The following is a 20,691-nucleotide window of genomic DNA, read 5'->3' as shown; positions in this document are numbered from 1 at the left end:
TCCCCATATCCTTTCCCAGCTAGCATGAATGAATAAGGATTAGGAACAGTTCCTTAGCAAACAGGATGAAGTGCTTTCCATTCTTCAGTGGGTGGGCAGTATGTTTCAGAAGCTTCATGTGTGATCTTATGGTTAGATTGTAATTTAACTCAAAGGAAGAAAAGCAGATCCCATTGGTCCCATCAGAAGTGCATTGTGTTACTTTATTTTTTATGTATTGCAACAGCAAACCAGTTTTTGCTTCTGAAATGATTCTCCTTTAATGTCTTGTTTTTTTCTGTCAAATGCTTGTAAACCAAAAATGTCATCTGTGCCGAGAGATTCCGTTAATCAAGGGTCCCAATTTTTAGTGTCTTGCTAGACTTCTGTGTTTCACACATTCATCTCTAGACACATAGGGTCCTTTCACACGGGCGGTCCGCTCAGTAGACTCCATGTTGCTCAGCGGGGGATCGCTCCACTAATCCTCGCTGAGCAAGTGGATGACGGGTTTTCACCCGATTTCCCCATAGGGGAAAGGAGGACTCTGTCCATCTCCGCTCTGCACAATGAGCAGAGATGGACAGAGTCCTCTCCCCTATGGGGAAATCGGGTGAAAACACCTGATCTTATCCGATCCAATCCTCCAGACAGATGGAAAATAGGGTCACCATCGTCTAGATTTGGCGGACAGGATCAGAACAGATAGCGGTGGGTGTCAGCGGACATGTCCCTGCTGACATCTGCCGCTCCATAGGGGTGAATGGAGGGTTTGATCAGGTCCACCTGAAAAACTGACGGGTGGACCTAATTGGACCACCCATGTGAAAGGATCCATAGGGGAGATTTACTAAAACTGGTGCACTCAGAATCTGGTGCAGCTGTCCATGATAGCAAATTGGCTTCTAACTTCAGCTTGTTCAATTAAGCTTTGGCAATAAAAAGAGTTGGACCACATTTTGCACTTTCAAATTCCAGCCACAGCTGCTGCCAGCATCTCATAGAGTTTGATAGGTTGTTGGCAGAGAGCTGGACAACACACCTTTGATCTTCACTCGCAGCTAAATGCTGGAGCCCCATGTACCATTGTTCCTGGGCCCTAACTCACATTGCTTACAACAACTGTCTTATTTATGTAAATTTGCTTAATAGGAAGTTAATAATTCATCTCCTTTAAAGACTTTACCTAGGATTACAAGTTAATACAATACATAAAAAATTCCCAGAACACTTAATAGTTAATCCAGAGCTCCCATCTTAGGACATATATAGCAATGAATAAATGGAGGGAACATATGCCTAGAGCTAGCTCATTCCTCCCTAATGATGCAAGGATACATCAGAAGCCCAGCATAGCACAATGGCAGCTGAAGACCTCCAATGCATAGCTGCAGAAAAAGTTGCAATAGTTCCACAAATGCAGTGTGACATCATCCTTATTATAATGTAAAATTGAGGTAAACTCTCACTAACAAAGAAGTTGAATTTCTTCATTCATTTCCTAATGCACACCACAACATGTTTACATTTTATACATTTATGTACACCGGTGTGCTTTTTGTATATGTAGCCCCCAGTCCTAAACTGGAGCTATAATGTAAATTTAGTTTTTGGCTGGGCCGTAGGCAGCTCAAACTGATTGTACAGTTTATCGGGTCTTTCCCTAATCTAAATTAGGTTGTGCATTTCTCACCATTGGCAGTAGGTGTCACTGGTACCACTGGTCAGTATGCTATAGTACAACTAGGTTGAGTTATGACTATTCATTCTTCTTCCAGACAGCCCAGTAGGAGGTTCTTGGCCACTGGTGCATTATGGGAGATGATATATATTTGGACGGGCCATGTGCTTGCTCTCTTGCCTCAGGCCCTCCTGGCCTGAGGACACTCTGCTGAAGTGAGCTCTGCAAATAGGCCTAGAAGCCTGTCTGGGGCCTACAAATCCTGAGGTGGTCCTTAGGCTGTCTTGCCCAGTGTGGAAGAAGCCAAGCTGAGAAGATCCAGGGGGGGACCCTTGCTGGAGAGAACCAGGATGAAGGCTGGTTTCTCAGAAGGGCCTTGTGACTCGTTTGGAGGACACATCTACACCTAAAACGTGCTTACAGTATTGTCGGGTCGGCTTAAAGGTTCTGACACTGTGAAGCTGAATCTTGCTCTACATCTAAAACGTGTTTGCAGTATCACTGGGTCGGCTTAAAGGTTCTGGTACTGTAAAGCTGTACTTTTTGTGGATCCAAGGGGTCTGTAAGTGATCTGTTACAGGTATCTAAGACCCCTAACCCTCTCTCCTACTACCTTCTTTCAAGTTCTGCATTAACCTTTTCACTGCCAGGTCTGTATGCCGTATAGACCTACAGAACTGCCTGCAGGTGGCCAGGGCCGTACAGACCTCATTTCTCCCTCTGCTATAAGCTAATGGTCACTTCAATTACCATAAACTTATAGCAGAATTGTTTAGCAGACTCTGCTGAACAATTCTATAACTCTGATTACAATCCGCTCATCAGAGTTATTAACCTCTAATGTGACAACCCCCCCCCCACCCACCCACCCATGCTGCCGCTGTCCCTGTCCCCAGCCTCTCCACCTCGCGCCGCACCCTTTCACCTAAAACTGCTCCCCCCACTCTCCTTTGCTATCCCCTTCATCCCCCTTCGCCCCCTTAGCACTGATTATTCCCCCAAACCGCCCCCCTCCACTCGATCCCCCGCAGCTACTATCATAAGCCAGTGTTCTTTTAAATTCTCCAACCCATCAGAAACTCCAACTACTTAACTTCCAGTTTCTTTAAACCAGCAGTAATTGGAGTTTTCGACGAATTGGTGGTTAGACACAACAACAGTAACCGAATATGCAAGATATTATGAGCAGAGATTGTTACTCCGCTCCGATAATAGGAAACTAAAATGGCTGCCTCCAAGGTGGCGACAACTTTGTTATTGTTAGCCGCTGTGCTGTCAAAAAAGCTCAATCTTCCTGTACCGGTCTCTGTTCGATTGTCGGTGTTGTGTCCAACCACCAATTCGTCAAAATCTCCAGTTACTAAGGGTTTAACCACTTCAGCCCCAGAAGGATTTACCCCCTTCCTGGCCAGAGCACTTTTTGCGATTCGGCACTGCGTCGCTTTAACTGACAATTGTGCGGTCGTGCGATGTTATACCCAAACAAAACTGACGTTTTTTTCAACAGAAATAGAGCTTTCTTATGGTGGTTTTTGATCACCTCTGCGTTTTTTTTTTTTTTTGCGCTATAAACAAAAATAGAGCGACAATTTTGAAAAAAAAAGCAATATTTTTTACTTTTTGCTATAATATATATCCCCCAAAAATATATAAAGAAACACATTTCTTTCTCAGTTTAGGCTGATATGTATTCTTCTACATATTTTTGGTAAAAAAAATCGCAATAAGCTTGTATTGATTGGTTTACGCCAAAGTTATAGCGTTTACAAAGTAGGGGATAGATTTATGGCATTTTCATTATTAATTCTTTTATTAGTAATGGTGGCGATCTGCGTTTTTTATCGTGACTGCGACATAAGGGCTGACACATTGGACACTTTTGACACTATTTTGGGATCATTGTTATTTATACAGCGATCAGTGCTATAAAAATGCGCTGATTACTGTGTAAATTACACTGGCAGGGAAGGGATTAAACACTAGGGGGCGATCAAGGGGTCAATCCAATTAGAGCCTTGGGCTCTAATCATGTGGCTTGAAAAAAAATAAAAATTAAACTCTTACAAATGTATGAGTCCAGCGCCCTGCAGGGGGGTGGCGCCCCTGCACCCCTAATGAACCAGCCACTTCTGGTAAGTCCTCTTTCACATGGAGCCGACTTTGTCAAGCAGATCCGCCTGCTCAGCGGGGATCCTCACTGAGTAGACGGATGACATGTGTGCATCCGCTCCGCTGATACAGAGTGAACATGGACAGAGCACGGTGTTCTCTATGGGGCGGTGGGATGGAAACTGACTGCCTGTCCATTTCCATTGAATACCATCTGATCTTCTATATGGATGGGGAAATGGGATCCTCGTCTGTCTGTTTTTAGGGGACCGGATCGGATTAGATGCAGACGGGTGTAAATGGATACATGCCCATTTACATCAGCCTCTCCATAGAGAACCGTGGGTGGTCCAATTGGACCCGCCTGAAAAATGGACAGGCAGACCCGATCGGTCTGCTTGTGTGAAAGGGTCCTAAGGCCTTGTTCACACAGGGCATACACAATGTACCTTTACAGGGATGCACAGGTGTTCTGTGCATCTCTCTGCAGGCAGTCCCATTGATGTCATTTGGGATGTAGCAACTGCACAAACAGAGCGGTTGCTCCGAAATTAACATCCATGTAGGTCCACATGCACGTCTCTGAGCTCACACTGTCTGTGTTCAGGGTCATATACCCACACCTACATGGATGTCAGATTGGGAACAGCAGCTATGCCTGTGCAGCCTTTGCATCCCAATTGACATAAATGGGACTGCCTGTCCGGGGATGAACGGAACACCTGTGCATCCCCATGTGGGTCAGCATGGCCCTCCATGGGCGTACACTTCAGTATGCCACATGTGAATGATGCTTTAGTAGTAATTTAGCAGGAATGTTTAAGTTATGTTGTGTTTATGTGCGCTATTAATGATTTTAGTGTATTTTTATTGAAAATAGCGATATGATGAACATTTGCACAACTAAATCTGTAGCACTTTTTTTTTTTATTCTCCAAGTCATGTGCTTTCAGAAAATGTCTAGTTTAAGTGGTCTTTTAAAATTCTGTAAGCTGTAAGTGAAAAATGGTAACCTCCGGATTTTAGAGTAAATTGTTTTTATTTACAACTTTAAGTACCTTCAGTTTTCACCATTTCATAAAAAGATGCAATTTAAAATGTACAGATATTTGCTATTTATTAACTCAATACAGTTATAACTTTTATATTTACTAGGAGTTTAGCAGGAATTCTGTACATTTTACCATGTATAAATCCACTATTAATGATTTTAGTGCATTTTTAGCAAAAATATTGTTTTGATAAACATTTGCGCAAATATCGTGGCGCCTTAAAAATCAGTAGCACCTTCTTTTTATTCTACTGGCCATGTGCTTTCAGAAAACGTATGATTTGGGGGGTCTTTACAAACGCTGAAAGCTGTAAGTAAAAAGGAAAACCCGATTTTTTGGGGGGAAATTTTTGTGTACGTCAATTTTCACTATTTCTCGAAAAGGCACAATTAAAAGATTTAAAAATACTTGTTATTAATTACCTCAATACCGGTTAAGCTTTTATATTTAGTAGAAATTTAGCAGGAATTTTTTAAAATTTACTGTGTTTTTATATCTACTAAAAATGATTTTAGAGAATTTTTAGCGAATATATATTTTTTTGATAAACATTTGCACATATATCGTGGAGCCTTCCTTTTATTCTACTGGTCCTATGCTTTCAGAAAATATATGTTTTAAGGGGTCCTTAAAGCGTTGTTATCCCCCCCAAAAAAATATGTAGATTCTGGTACCTTAAATCAGATTACACAGCACAGTGCTTGTGCTATGTAATATGCCCCCCTCTAAACTGTAAATAACCCCCCTAAGCCTACCACTTTCTTCATGCCCTCTCTAAACAGACCACGATAACTAGGGCAGCTCCGCCCTGATTACTGTGGTCAAAGTGCCTCCCTCTGTGATAGGCTGCCTGCTCTCTTCTCTCCTCTCTCCCCCTCACCCTCTCCTTCCTCCCTGTCAGTGCCCTCTCTGTCTGTCTCCGGCCCGGCCCCTCCCACTGCTGCTATTATTGTAATATTAAAATATTAAACTTGTCACTGCCAGCCTCTCTATTAGAGGCTGGCATAGCACAACGTGTAAGTTGTATTTGAAAACGAGCACTGTAAATACTGAATTTCAGCTGTCTTCAGGCCGGTCATGTGACTCGCGGCCGCTTTCCAGCTCCGATGGGTGGCTTCTGTGGAGGAGACAAGCGGCCACGTGATCTCCCTCTGACGTCAGAGGGAGATCATGGCCCCTTCTGCAGAAGACATCTATCAGAGCTGGAAAGTGGCTGCGAGTGATGTGACTGGCCTGAAGACAGCTGATATTCAGTATTTACAGCGCTCGTTTTTAAATACAACTTACACATTCTGTTATGCCAGCCTCTAATAGAGGGGCTGGCATAGTCTTATAATAATCCCTTACAAACCACTTAAAACAAACTCTGAAATCTGTAAGAGAACAATGAAAACCTTCAGATTTTTTGAGAATTGTGTTATTTAAATTTTTGTGTACGTTCAGTTTTCACCATCTTGCAAAAAGGCGTAATTTAAAAATTACAAATATTTGTTGTTAACTCAATTACAGGTTAAGCTTTTATATAACCACTTCAGCCCCGGAAGGATTTACCCCCTTCCTGACCAGAGCACTTTTTACAATTTGGCACTGCGTCGCTTTAACTGCTAATTGCGCGGTCATGCAATGCTGTACCCAAACGAAATTTGCATCCTTTTCTTCCCACAAATAGAGCTTTCTTTTGATGGTATTTGATCACCTCTGCCTTTTTTATTTTTTGCGCTATACACGGAAAAAGACCGAAAATTTTGAAAAAAAATGATATTTTCTACTTTTTGTTCTAAAAAAAACCCAATAAACTCAATTTTAGTCATACATTTAGGCCAAAATGTATTCGGCCACATGTCTTTGGTAAAAAAAATGTCAATAAGTGTATATTTATTGGTTTGCGCAAAAGTTATAGCGCCTACAAACTAGGGTACATTTTCTGGAATTTACACAGCCTTTAATTTATGACTGCCTATGTCGTTTCTTGAGGTGCTAAAATGGCAGGGCAGTACAAAACCCCCACAAGTGACCCCATTTTGGAAAGTAGACACCCCAAGGAAAAAGCATGTTGAGCCCATTGAATATTAATTTTTTATGTCCCAAGTGATTGAATAATGACAAAAAAAAAAAAAAAAATTACAAAAAGTTGTCACTAAATGATATATTGCTCACACAGGCCATGGGCATATGTGGAATTGCACCCCAAAATACATTTAGCTGCTTCTCCTGAGTATGGGGATACCACATGTGTGGGACTTTTTGGGAGCCTAGCCGCGTACGGGGCCCCGAAAACCAATCACTGCCTTCAGGATTTCTAAGGGCGTAAATTTTTGATTTCACTCTTCACTACCTATCACAGTTTTGAAGGCCATAAAATGCCCAGATGGCATAACCCCCCCCCCCAAATGACCCCATTTTGGAAAGTAGACACCCCAAGCTATTTGCTTTGAGGCATGTTGAGTCCATGGAATATTTTATATTTTGACACAAGTTGCGGGAAAGTGACAAATTTTTTTTTTTTTTTTGCACAAAGTTGTCACTAAATGATATATTGCTCACACAGGCCATGGGCATATGTGGAATTGCACCCCAAAATACATTTAGCTACTTCTCCTGAGTATGGGGATACCACATGTGTGGGACTTTTTAGGAGCCTAGCCGCGTACGGGGCCCCGAAAACCAATCACCGCCTTCAGGATTTCTAAGGGTGTAAATTTTTGATTTCACTCTTCACTGCCTATCACAGTTTCGGAGGCCATGGAATGCCCAGGTGGCACAAACCCCCCCCCCCAAATGACCCCATTTTGGAAAGTAGACACCCCAAGCTATTTGCTGAGAGGCATGGTGAGTATTTTGCAGCTCTCATTTGTTTTTGAAAATGAAGAAAGACAAGAAAATATTTTTTTTTTTCTTTTTTCAATTTTCAAAACTTTGTGACAAAAAGTGAGGTCTGCAAAATACTCACTATAATGCTCAGCAAATAGCTTGGGGTGTCTACTTTCCAAAATGGGGGGGGGGGGGTTTGCCACCTGGGCATTCCATGGCCTCCGAAACTGTGATAGGCAGTGAAGAGTGAAATCAAAAATTTACGCCCTTAGAAAGCCTGAAGGCGGTGCTTGGTTTTCGGGGTCCCGTACGCGACTAGGCTCCCAAAAAGTCCCACACATGTGGTATCCCCATACTCAGGAGAAGCAACAGAATGTATTTTGGGGTGTAATTTTACATATGCCCATGGCATGTTTGAGCAATATATCATTTAGTGACAACTTTGTGCAAAAAAAAAAAAAAATTGTCTCTTTCCCGCAACTTGTGTCACAATATAAAATATTCCATGGACTCAACATGCCTCTCAGCAAATAGCTTGGGGTGTCTACTTTCCAAAATGGGGTCATTTGGGGGGGTTTTGAACTGTCCTGGCATTTTATGCACAACATTTAGAAGCTTATGTCACACATCACCCACTCTTCTAACCACTTGAAGACAAAGCCCTTTCTGACACTTTTTGCGTACATGAAAACTTTTTTTTTTTTGCAAGAAAATTACTTTGAACCCCCAAACATTATATATTTTTTTAAAGCAAATGCCCTACAGATTAAAATGGTGGGTGTTTAATTTTTTTTTCACACAGTATTTGCGCAGCGATTTTTCAAATGCATTTTTTGGGAAAAAACACACTTTTTTTAAATTTTAATGCACTAAAACACACTATATTGCCCAAATGTTTGATGAGATAAAAAAGATCTTAGGCTGAGTACATGGATACCAAACATGACATGCTTTAAAATTGCGCACAAACGTGCAGTAGCGACAAACTAAATACATTTTTAAAAGCCTTTAAAAGCCTTTACAGGTTACCACTTTAGATTTACAGAGGAGGTCTACTGCTAAAATTACTGCCCTTGATCTGACCTTCGCGGTGATACCTCACATGCATGGTGCAATTGCTGTTTACATTTGACGCCAGACCGACGCTTGCGTTCGCCTTAGCGCGAGAGCAGGGGGGACAGGGGTGCTTTTTTTTTTTTTTTTTTCCTTTATTATTTTTTTGCTTTTTTATCTTATTTTTAAACTGTTCCTTTCATTTTTTTTTTTTTTTTTTAAATCATTTTTATTGTTATCTCAGGGAATGTAAATATCCCCTATGATAGCAATAGGTAGTGACAGGTACTCTTTTTTGAAAAAATTGGGCTCTATTAGACCCTAGATTTCTCCTTTGCCCTCAAAGCATCTGACCACACCAAGATCGGTGTGATAAAATGCTTTCCCAATTTCCCAATGGCGCTGTTTACATCCGGCGAAATTTAAGTCATAAAATGCTCGTAGCTTCCGGTTTCTTAGGCCATAGAGATGTTTGGAGCCACTCTGATCAGCTCTATGGTCAGCTGGCTGAATCACCGGCTGCATTCTCAGGTTCCCTGTTGAGACAGGAGAGCCAGAGAAAAACACGGAAGACAGGGGGGGGGGGGCATTCCCTCCCACTGCTTGTAAAAGCAGTCTGGAGGCTAATTAGCCGCTAGGATTGCTTTTACATGAAAGCCGACCGCTGGCTGAAAAGAATGATACCAAGATGATACCTAAACCTGCAGGCATCATTCTGGTATAACCACTCAAAGTCGTGAATGGCGTACCTGAAGACCAAAAAATGGTTAACAATAAAGCGCAGTAAACGGTAAAGTATAAAAAATTGCATATCTGAAAAGCAAACATGATAAAACATAATAACAATAAAACATTGCAGAATAGAATGCAGTAAAAAAGAGCAGAACAATAGAGAGAGAATAGAGAGAACAATAAAACGACAACTATTTTTTTTTATTTTATATTTTTGCTTGTGTTTTTTTTTTTTTTTTTTACACTTTTGTTTTGTAACTAACTTTTATAACTGTAACCGGTTCCAGGTTCGGGTCTCTCAAAATGCGATGGCATCTTGGGAGACCCTGTGAATGTGTGCCTATTCTGTGGAATGCTGTACCCTACGCTAATACGCAAATAGTGAATGGTAGCGTTCAAAACATTCACCAATGCAAAGACCAGGATTGTCAGGACAGGAGGACAATAATAGTGGGTGTCACACTTATATCCGCGCTTGCTGCAGACACGACATCTTTTTTGGGGGGGTTCGTTGGGTAGGGGTACTCGGGAGGACATAAAGAAAATGCCTCTCATGCAGCTGACTGCATTTGGTTGGGGATGTGAATGGGGGAATTACGGGCGCTGCAGAAGTGGTGGGTTCCCAATTAGGATTGGCGAATGCAGCAGGAAGGGCACTATGGACACGACGGGCCTTTGTTCGTCTTCTTGGTGGCAGCGGGACACTACTTGTGCTTGCCACCTCACCAGCTTGAACTGCACTTATGGGACTCGCCACGTCACCAAGTGTTACTGCAGTGCTGGTTTGACTACGACCGGGGTGTACTAGGCCGCTGGTGCTTGCCAGTTCACCAAAACGCTACCAAAAAATCTGTTAGCGATCGCAGGGATCAGGCCTGACTCTGCGAACGCTGCAGTTATGCGTTTAGTGTTTTGTAAGTGACAGTGATCGATCGATACTGCACTTGGGTGGGCTGGGCCGGGCGGAGGGGCAAAACGCAGGTGCTAGCAGGTATCTGGGCTGATCCCGCTAACACTGTGTTTTTGGGAACCCTAAACTGCTGGGGACGCTAGTATAGATCCGATCGGATCAGATATTGATCCGTTCAGATACTATACCACTAAGGGAGGTGTACGGTGCGTGCGTGGGTGTTAGCGGTACTGGCGCTAATCTGACGCTGCCTGGGGCTGGTGCTTGCCAGTTCATCAAAAGGCTACCAAAAAAACTGTTAGCGGTCGCTGGGATCAGGCCTGACTCTGCGAACGCTGCAGTTATGCGTTTAGTGTTTTGTAAGTGACAGTGATCGATTGATACTGCACTTGGGTGGGCTGGGCTGGGCCGGGCGGAGGGGCAAAACGCAGGTGCTAGCAGGTATCTGGGCTGATCCCGCTAACACTGCGTTTTTGGGAACCCTAAACTGCTGGGGACGCTAGTATAGATCTGATCGGATCAGATATTGATCCGTTCAGATACTATACCACTAAGGGAGGCGTATGCTGCGTGCGTGGGTGTTAGCGGTACTGGCGCTAATCTGACGCTGCCTGGGGCGACGCATATCACCGCCGGGCGATCAGGGGCTAAACCTTTATTCGGTAATAAACGGCGGGTGCCCTGACACTATAGAAAATAAACGAACCAACCAGCATCACCCGTAACGGTTATACGGTGATCAGTGGTGAAAGGGTTAACTAGGGGGCAATCAAGGGGTTAAAACATTTATTAGATAGTATATGGGGGTCCCTGTCGCTATAAAACGCTGACGGCGAACCTAAATATTTACGTCCCTAACTAGCGTCACCAGCGACACTAATACAGCGATCAGAAAAATGATTGCTTAGCGACACTGGCGACGGGGGGTGATCAAGGGGTTAAAACTTTATTAGGGGGGGGTTAGGGGGGTATCCTAGACCTACAGGGGGCTAACACTAACTGCCCTACCACTTCTAACTGTCACAAACTGACACCATGCAGTAATCAGAAAAAAAAAAAAAAAAAAACACTGCTTGGTGTCAGTTTGACAGGGGGGGGGGGGGGATCGGGGGGCCATCGGGGGGGGGGGATCGGGGGTGTAAAGTGTGACTGGCATGTTCTACTGTGTGTGTGTGTATGTGTTGTGCACTCACATGTCTTCTCTCCTCGGCGCCAGAACGGAAATTGCCGAGCCGAGGAGAGATGACATCACATCCTCTGCCTCTGTGTACTATACAGAGGCAGAGGATGTTTCTCATTGGCTGGGAGCGATCGCGAGGGGGGGGGCCACGATCGGATGGCCTCCCCCTCATCTCTGATCGCTGCCAGACAAAAGCCGACTGCCGCTGGCACCGGGGGGGGTCCGATTGGACCCCCCGCCCGCGGGAAGGCAATCACGTATCAGGTACGTGATTTTGCCTGCCCGTGCCATTCTGCTCACATATATATGCGTGAGGCGGTCGGCAAGTGGATATAGTAAGAATTTTGTAAAATGTGCTGTGTTTTTATCTGCTAATAATGATCTTGGTGTATTTTTACTGAAAATATTGTTTTGATAAACATTTGCGCAAATATCATTGTGCCCTAAAAATCAGTAGCACCCTATTTGTATTCTACTAGTTATGTGCTTTCAGAAAATATATGGTTTGGGAGGTCTTTAACAAACTCTGAAAGCTGTAAGGGAAAATAAAAAAAGCAATGGAAAAATGGCCTGGCCATCTGAGTGTAAAAATGGAGCACAGGGCCTGGCAGCGAAAGGGTTAAAGCTTTAAAAATATCAAAAGTGACTGGCTCCCAATTTCTGTTCCAAACTCCCCATTATAGCCATGGACTCAGCCCTGGTGGGGGGGGGGGGGGGTAATTGCTAGCTCGCCCCCTGGAGGTTACACCCTGCCTTCAGTAGACCCAGGGGGGGCTACATGTATAAGCTAGTTAGTTCACAGAAATGTAATCAATTGTTTTTGTAATGGTAACTCAGCAATTAATATGCATACAGTGCCTTGAAAAAGTATTCAAATCCCTTGAAATTTTCCATATTTTGTCATGTTACAACCAAAAATGTAAATTAATTTTATTGGGATTTTATGTGATAGACCAACACAAAGTGGCACATACAGTGGGGCAAAAAAGTATTTAGTCAGCCACCAATTTGGCAAGTTCTCCCACTTAAAAAGATGAGAGAGGCTTGTAATTGTCATCATAGGTATACCTCAACTATGAGAGACAAAATGTGGAAACAAATCCAGACAATCACTTGTTTGATTTGGAAAGAATTTATTTGCAAATTATGGTGGAAAATTAGTATTTTGTCAATATCAAAATTTCATCTCAATACTTTGCTATATATCCTTTGTTGGCAATGACAGAGATCAAATGTATTTTTTAAGTCTTCACAAGGTTGTCACACACTGTTGCTGGTATGTTGGCCCATTCCTCCATGCAGATCTCCTCTAGAGCAGTGATGTTTTGGGGCTGTCGCTGGGAAACACAGACTTTCAACTCCCTCCAAAGGTTTTCTATGGGGTTGAGATCTAGAAACTGGCTAGGCCACTCCAGGACATTGAAATGCTTCTTACGAAGCCACTCCTTCATTGCCCGGGCAGTGTGTTTGGGATCATTGTCATGCTGAAAGACCCAGCCACATTTCATCTTCAGTGCCCTTGCTGATAGGAGGAGGTTTGCACTCAAAATCTCACGATACATGGCCCCATTCATTCTTTCATGTACGCGGATCAGTCGTCCTGTTCCCTTTGCAGAGAAACAGCCCCAAAACATGATGTTGCCACCCCCATGCTTCACAGTAGGTATGGTGTTCTTTGGTTGCAACTCAGCATTCTCTCTCCTCCAAACACAACAAGTTGTGTTTCTACCAAACAGTTCTACTTTGGTTTCATCTGACCATATGACATTCTCCCAATCCTCTTCTGGATCATCCAAATGCTCTCTAGCAAACCTCAGACGGGCCGGACATGTACTGGCTTAAGCAGGGGCGCACGTGTGGCACTGCAGGATCTGAGTCCCTGGTGGCGTACAGTAGGTGACTGCGATATTGTGTCAGTCTCGCCGCATTTCTCGGTGAGATTCGACACCTGCAAGCCCCGTCACGGGAGCCATCGCCGAGATGGCTCACTCATCGGGAAAGGAAAACTTTTTTCCTTTCGCAATGAGTGACAGGCAGTGCTAACAGCTGTCTGGTATGAATCCTGAGGGGAACACCGCACCAAATTTTAAATAAAAAAACGGCGTGGGTTCCCCCCAGGGGCATACCAGGCCTTTAGGTCTGGTATGGATTGTAAGGGGAATCCCCTACGCCGAAAAATCGGCGTGGGGGTCCCCCTCAAAATCCATACCAGACCCTTATCCGAGCACGCAGCCCGGCCGGCCAGGAAAGGGGGTGGGGACGAGCGAGCGCCCCCCCCTCCTGAGCCGTACCAGGCCGCATGCCCTCAACATGGGGGGGTGAGTACCTTGGGGGAGGGGGGCGCCCTGCGGCCCCCCCACCCCAAAGCACCTTGTCCCCATGTTGATGAGGACAAGGACCTCTTCCCGACAACCCTGGCCGTTGGTTGTTGGGGTCTGCGGGCGTGGGGCTTATCAGAATCTGGGAGCCCCCTTTAATAAGGGGGCCCCCAGATTCCGGCCCCCCACCCTATGTGAATGAGTATGGGGTACATGGTACCCCTACCCATTCACCTACGGTAAAAAGTGTCAATAAAAAAAAAAAACACAGTACACAGATTTTAAGAGTAATTTATTAGGCAGCTCCGGGGTCTTCTTCCGACTTCGGGGGGTCTCCTTCCGACTTCTCCCGGTGTTCGGCCTCTTCTCCCGGTGTTCGGCCTCTTCTCCCGGGCCCCTCCACTATCTTCTTCCAGCTCTTTTGCCAGCGGGGGCCCGGTCTGCTGCCGCTGTCTTGTCGCCGCTGTCTTGCCACTTCTTCTCTTCTTCCGATGTTGACACGACGCTCTCTCCGGCTGGAATGCTGTGTGCGAGCTGCGGAGCCATTTATATAGGCGGGGACCCCGCCTCCTTGTGATGTCACGGTCCCAGCATGCGCAGGGACTCTGGCGTCATAAGGGGGCGTGACCCCAGAGTCCCTGTGCATGCTGGGACCGTGTCGTTACAAGGGGGCGGGGTCACGTCTATATAAATGGCTCCGCAGCTCGCACACAGAATTCCAGCCTGGGAGAGCGTCGTGTCAACATCGGAAGAAGAGAAGAAGCAACAAGACAGCGGCAAGACAGCGACAGCAGACCGGGCCCCCGCTGGCAAAAGAGCTGGAAGGAGATAGCGGAGGGGCCCGGGAGAAGAAGCGACGAGACAGCGGCGACAAGACAGCGGCAGCAGACCGGGCCCCCGCTGGCAAAAGAGCTGGAAGGAGATAGCGGAGGGGCCCGGGAGAAGAAGCGACGAGACAGCGGCGACGAGACAGCGGCAGCAGACCGGGCCCCCGCTGGCAAAAGAGCTGGAAGGAGATAGCGGAGGGGCCCGGGAGAAGAAGCGACGAGACAGCGGCGACAAGACAGCGGCAGCAGACCGGGCCCCCTGCTGGCAAAAGAGCTGGAAGAAGATAGCGGAGGGGCCCGGGAGAAGAGGCCGAACACCGGGAGAAGTCGGAAGGAGACCCCCCGAAGTCGGAAGAAGACCCCGGAGCTGCCTAATAAATTACTCTTAAAATCTGTGTACTGTGTTTTTTTTTTTTAGGTGCTTTTTTCCCCATACTCATTCACATAGGGTGGGGGGCCGGGATCTGGGGGGCTCCCGGATTCCGATAAGCCCCCCTGCCCGCAGACCCCGACAACCAACGGCCAGGGTTGTCAGGAAGAGGCCCTTGTCCTCATCAACATGGGGACAAGGTGCTTTGGGGTGGGGGGCCGCAGGGCGCCCCCCTCCCACAAGGTACTCACCCCCCCCCTTGTTGAGGGCATGCGGCCTGGTACGGCTCAGGAGGGGGGGGGCTCGCTTGTCCCCACCCCCTTTCCTGGCCGGCCGGGCTGCGTGCTCAGATAAGGGTCTGGTATGGATTTTGGGGGGACCCCCACGCCGATTTTTCGGTGTAGGGGGTTCCTCTTACAATCCATACCAGACCTAAGGGCCTGGTATGCCCCTGGGGGGGAACCCACGCCGTTTTTTTATTTAAAATTTGGCGCGGCGTTCCCCCTCAGGATTCATACCAGACAGCTGTCAGCACTGCCTGTCACTCATCACGAAAGGAAAAAAGTTTTCCTTTCCCGATGAGCGAGCCAGCGCGACATGCACAGTACCCTGTCGCCGAGACCATCGCGCTGGAAACACAATCTTGCGGTCAGGTACTGTAGTGTGTTACTGATGGTAGCCTTTGTTACGTTGGTCCCAGCTCTCTGCAGGTCATTCACTAGGTCCCACCGTGTGGTTCTGGGATTTTGCTCACCGTTCTTGTGATCATTTTGACACCACGGGGTGAGATCTTGTGTGGAGCCCTAGATCGAGGGAGATTATCAGTGGGTCTTGTATGTCTTCCATTTTCTAATTATTGCTCCCACAGTTGATTTCTTAGCACCAAGCTGCTTGCCTATTGCAGATTCAGTCTTCGCAGCCTGGTGCAGGTCTACAGTTTTGTTTCTGGTGTCCATGCATTTGTATTCAGCCCCCTTGACTCTGATACCCCTAACTAAACTCTAAGATCTAGTGGAACCAATTGCCTTCAGAAGTCACCTAAGTAGTAAATAGAGTCTACTATGTGTAATTTAATCTCAGTATAAATACAGCTGTTCTGTAAAGCTCCCAGAGCTTTGTTAGTGAACTTTAGTGAACAGACCGCATCATACAGCAAAGGAACACACCAGGATAAGGTCAGGGATAAAGTTGTGGAAACATTTAAAGCAGGGTTAGGTTATAAAAAAATATCCCAAGATTTGAACATCTCACAGAGCACTGTTCAATCTATCAACCAAAAATAGAAAGAGCATGGCACAACTGCAAACCTACCAAAACATGGCCGTCCACCTGACAGGCCGGGCAAGGAAAGCATTAATCAGAGAAGCAGCCAAGAAGCCCATGGTAACTCTGGAAGAGCTGCAGTGATCCACAGCTTAGGTGGGAGAATCTGTCCATAGGACAACTATTAGTCGTGCACTCCACAAATCTGGCCTTTATGGAAAAGTGGCAAGAAGAAAGCAATTGTTGAAAGAAAGCTGTAAAAAGGCCCATTTGCAGTTTGCGAGAAGCCATGTGGGGGACACAGCAAACATGTGGAAGAAGGTGCTCTGGTCAGATGAGACCAAAACTGAACTTTTTGGCCTAAAAGTAAAACGTATGTGGGGTGGAAAACGAACACTGCACATCACCCTGAACACACCATCCCCACAATGAAACATGGTGGTGGCAGCATCATGTTGTGGGGATGCTTTTCTTCAGCAGGCACAGGGAAGCTGGCCAGAGTTGATGGGAAGATGGATGGAGCCAAATAAAGGGCAAACTTAGAAGAAAACCCGTTAGAGTCTACAAAAGACTTGAGACTGGAGCGGAGGTTCATCTTCCACCAGGACAAAGATCCTAAACATACAGCCAGAGCTACAATGGAATGGTTAGCATATTCATGTATTAGAATGACCCAGTCAAAGTCCAGACCTAAATCTAATATAGAATCTGTGGCAAGACTTGAAAATTGCAGTTCACAGGCGCGCTTTATCTAATCTGACAGAGCTTGCGCTATTTTGCAAAGAAGAATGGGCAAAAATGTCACTCCCTAGATGTGCAAAGCTAGTATTCGTAAATAATTTTGAAAACCATTTATTATTTTCCTTCCACTTAACAATTATGTGCCACTTTGTGTTGGTCTATCACAGAAAATTCCCAATAAAACACATTTATGTTTTTGGTTGTAACATGACAAAATGTGGACAATTTCAGTGAGTATGTATACTTTTTCAAGCCACTGTATATCAAACCCCATCCTAAAAAAAAGTATAAGGTCTCTTGTACAGCATGAGTTGATCTAGAGAAATGCACTGTCAGCATGCCTGTTGTCTCTTGATGTCCCTTTAATTTCTCATTGTAATGAAATTTGAATGTCCCACTAATGCTTTAATTTTGTCTGAAACTGGACATTCTGTATCATTTAATTACAATGTGCTTGTTTGGCTTCTTGGCAGTTATTGATACAACGTTGTCTTGGATGTTTTCCTTAATTAAGTAATGTCTGGTCTAAATCCAATACAATGACAGTTTACATTGGTCAGTTATACAACGAAAATATGGGTGATTTTGCAACAATTTATAAGTTCAAAGTAGAACACCTCAGATGCAGACCTAGACTTTATTGTCATCACTGTCTACAAGTTGCACATGGTTGTTCATGTGAATGGGTAACTTTTGACATGTTACTGACACAAGGTTTATTCTTTACCAGGGCCACAAAGTAAAGCATCATAGATGCAGTTTGCAGCCCTGAGCAGCTGCTTATTCTTTTTTAGGCCCCTTTCACACTTATACGACTTCAAAGTTGCACGATTTTACCGCAATTTTGCAGATGCTATTTTGCCGCGATTTGGCAGCAGTACTACTTTGTACAGCTTTGCCACAACTTTGGCATTAACAAATGAAAACATACATGGTGTGAGGCTTGTGCTGACAGCTTGTGCTTACAAAGTCGTACTGAAATCATGTCTATATTATTCAGGTACGATTTGCATGCTACTTGAGGGTTTAACATTGAGGTCTATGGAGTACAACTCGCATGGAAGTTGGACCAAAGTAGTGCAGGGACTGCTTTGAAGTCTGCACGACTTAAAGTCATGCCAATATGAATGGTAGTCATTGGAAATCATGGAGAATGACTTGTCATAGGATTTTGCAGTACAAAATCGTGGGACAAGTCGTATAAGTGTGAAAGGGGCCTTAGTCTGGAGATAAAACTCAACCACCTGTTTTTACTACTCAATTCTTGCCCATGTGAACAAAGATTTACTTTTCTGTTTACAGCTGAAGGATGTCTAATGTCTTATATTGTATTCTATGTAAAGCAAGATAACAGCATGTGATATTCTATGTAATGCTTGGAGTAGGTGGCTCAGTCTGGGCATTCTATTATTGAAATTTCCCCACTGAGGGCCTCACTTGATTTAATGACCCAACTAGGGGTTTAATGCCACCTGAAAATACCCAGATATTTATCCATTAGCTGCGTTTGAGTTGTGTGACTTTAAGAAAATGCCTTGGCTCTCATTGTTTATTTTGTTACATGTAGCGTTCAGGTATGGGTGGGGGCTGGTAAGTTAACCACTTCAATACCACACACTTTCACCCCCTTCCTGCCCAGAGCTTTCCTTTGGTGGCATTTATTCACCACTGGGTTTTTATTTTTTAATTTAATTTTAATTAATTTAAATTTTAATTATTGCTATATAAACGAAAAAATATCTAACACCTAACAACATTTTTTTTAGTTTCTGTTATAAAATTTTGCAAATAAATCATTCTTATAATAAATTTAGGCCAAACTGTATTCTGCCAGATTTCTATGGTAAGAATAACTCAAATCAATGTATATTACTTAGCTTGTGTGAAAGTTACAGATGATGGCTATGAATGACAAACCATTGTTTGTTTACAACTGACATGTGATTAGTCACAGTGATCACAGGGTACCAGGGCCACATCCAGTGTTACACCAATCTGTGTTCCGCTGTGTTCAGTGTACACAACAGGTCACAGAATGCTCAACTGCGCACCCCCTAGGGCGCGCAACTAGGAGGATGTCATCTGATGTCCACCCAGAATTTCAGTGCTCTCATCTGGTCTCTAGTAATAAAAAGGTTGTTAAACATACACTGTATTTTAACATTTCTCAAAGGCTTTAGTACTGGCATCTCAATGGATTCTCTCTCAGTTCACCTGTCACATTTTTTACGGGTGTTGACTACTTATCCTTAGTAGCACATTTGAATGAAGAAATGTAGATAAGGCACTGACTGAATCGATTTATTTAGGTAAACTGTGTAATTAGGATATTCTAATAATTAAAGGGTACTTTAGATTCTTACATAAAACCATTACATTGCATGGTTAATAATAGGAATTCAGAGGCAGAGATTTCTGCAATAATTCAAGGCAAAACAAGTGAAAAAGTGGAATAGCTAGATGAGCTAGTTCTAAAACATTCTATATAGTAAGCTGCTCCCCTCAAAGTGTAATAGTAATGATAGGGGGCACTGTGAATAGTATAACTTAATAAATTATACTAAATCTTGTGCATATACAAATAAAGTGCATAGTGCTTATCTAAATACTATAGCAATTGATGATTCATAGATAATCCAGTGCTGGAATCACAGTGATTCAGATATTTCATCAAAAACAAAAAAAATGTCATCAAAAACAAAGTCCATAAATCTTTTGTGATACAACTTCAATCTTTACACCATCACCAATGGCAAACTTCATGAAAAACACCCGGTGGATGTGAGTGAAATTCCTACTCACCAGACCACCATGACCTCTTTAACTAAAAAGGTCAGATGGGGATTTTAATGTGGCTCTGTGGTCTTGCTGGCATATCAGAGGAGATGTGGCTGGAATCTTGCTAATACTCCACCGCAGTAACAGTTGAAAAAAAATGAAAAAAACAGGACCCTAGCGTAATACATTTTAATTAAAACATCATTTTAAAAACGTGCCAAATGGCTGCTTACATTAGTAGGTGCCTTTCCTTGGTACTGAAGGTTTAATGGTGTATCACCAGGCAAATGGAAGGTATGGCCATCCCACTCGCGCTGTGTTGATCGGCGTGCGCTCCACTGTCGTGGTGAGACAGAAACCGGAAGTGGCTGGAGGTGACATGACCGGGATGCGCCTCCAGTTTACCTATTAATCAATTGCTATAGTGTTTAGATAAGCACTATGCACTTTGTATATGCACAAGATTTAGTATAATTTATTAAGTTACACTATTACACACTCAAGGCAAAACAAGCTGATTGGGGATTTATGCAAGAAATGTATATTTCATTTTTGGTTAGAGGGAGCCTGTAATTATTTGGCTTTTCTGCTTTTTTAATGTCTGTCTACTCTTAAGAAGCATATATTCAGTGACTGAAAACGTAAACTGCTGTGTTGTAACTATTTGTTTTGTATCCTAATTAGATGCCCCTGATGTATCCAGAATCTTTTCTAAAGCAACAAAGCAACTGGTGAATTTGGAAGCATTTGTGGAGGCAGCTCGGCATTATTCTTTAATAAATATGGGATTATGCACGCCCATTGAAGAACTGATTGATGCCTTTGCTACACGAAAACCAGAGCAAACTGGTAAGTATTTGTGTAGTGCTGCTGACAATTCACTGGAG

General features: G+C 44.1%; 1 protein-coding gene across 1 annotated transcript in view; it reads left to right on the top strand.

Annotated features, from left to right (window-relative positions):
• Nucleotides 1-20,691, top strand: part of METTL25 (methyltransferase like 25) — a 395,084-nt gene that overhangs the window by 127,775 nt on the left and 246,618 nt on the right. The window contains exon 3 of the mRNA XM_073620219.1: nt 20,489-20,653. Within this exon, the coding sequence (XP_073476320.1) occupies nt 20,489-20,653 (165 nt within the window). The remainder of the gene's footprint in view (nt 1-20,488; nt 20,654-20,691) is intronic.

Source organism: Aquarana catesbeiana, linkage group LG03 (genome assembly GCF_042186555.1).
Source record: "Aquarana catesbeiana isolate 2022-GZ linkage group LG03, ASM4218655v1, whole genome shotgun sequence".
NCBI lineage: Eukaryota > Metazoa > Chordata > Amphibia > Anura > Ranidae > Aquarana > Aquarana catesbeiana.
The sequence above is the reverse complement of the archived record's forward strand: the minus strand, read 5'-3'. Positions and strand labels throughout refer to the sequence as shown.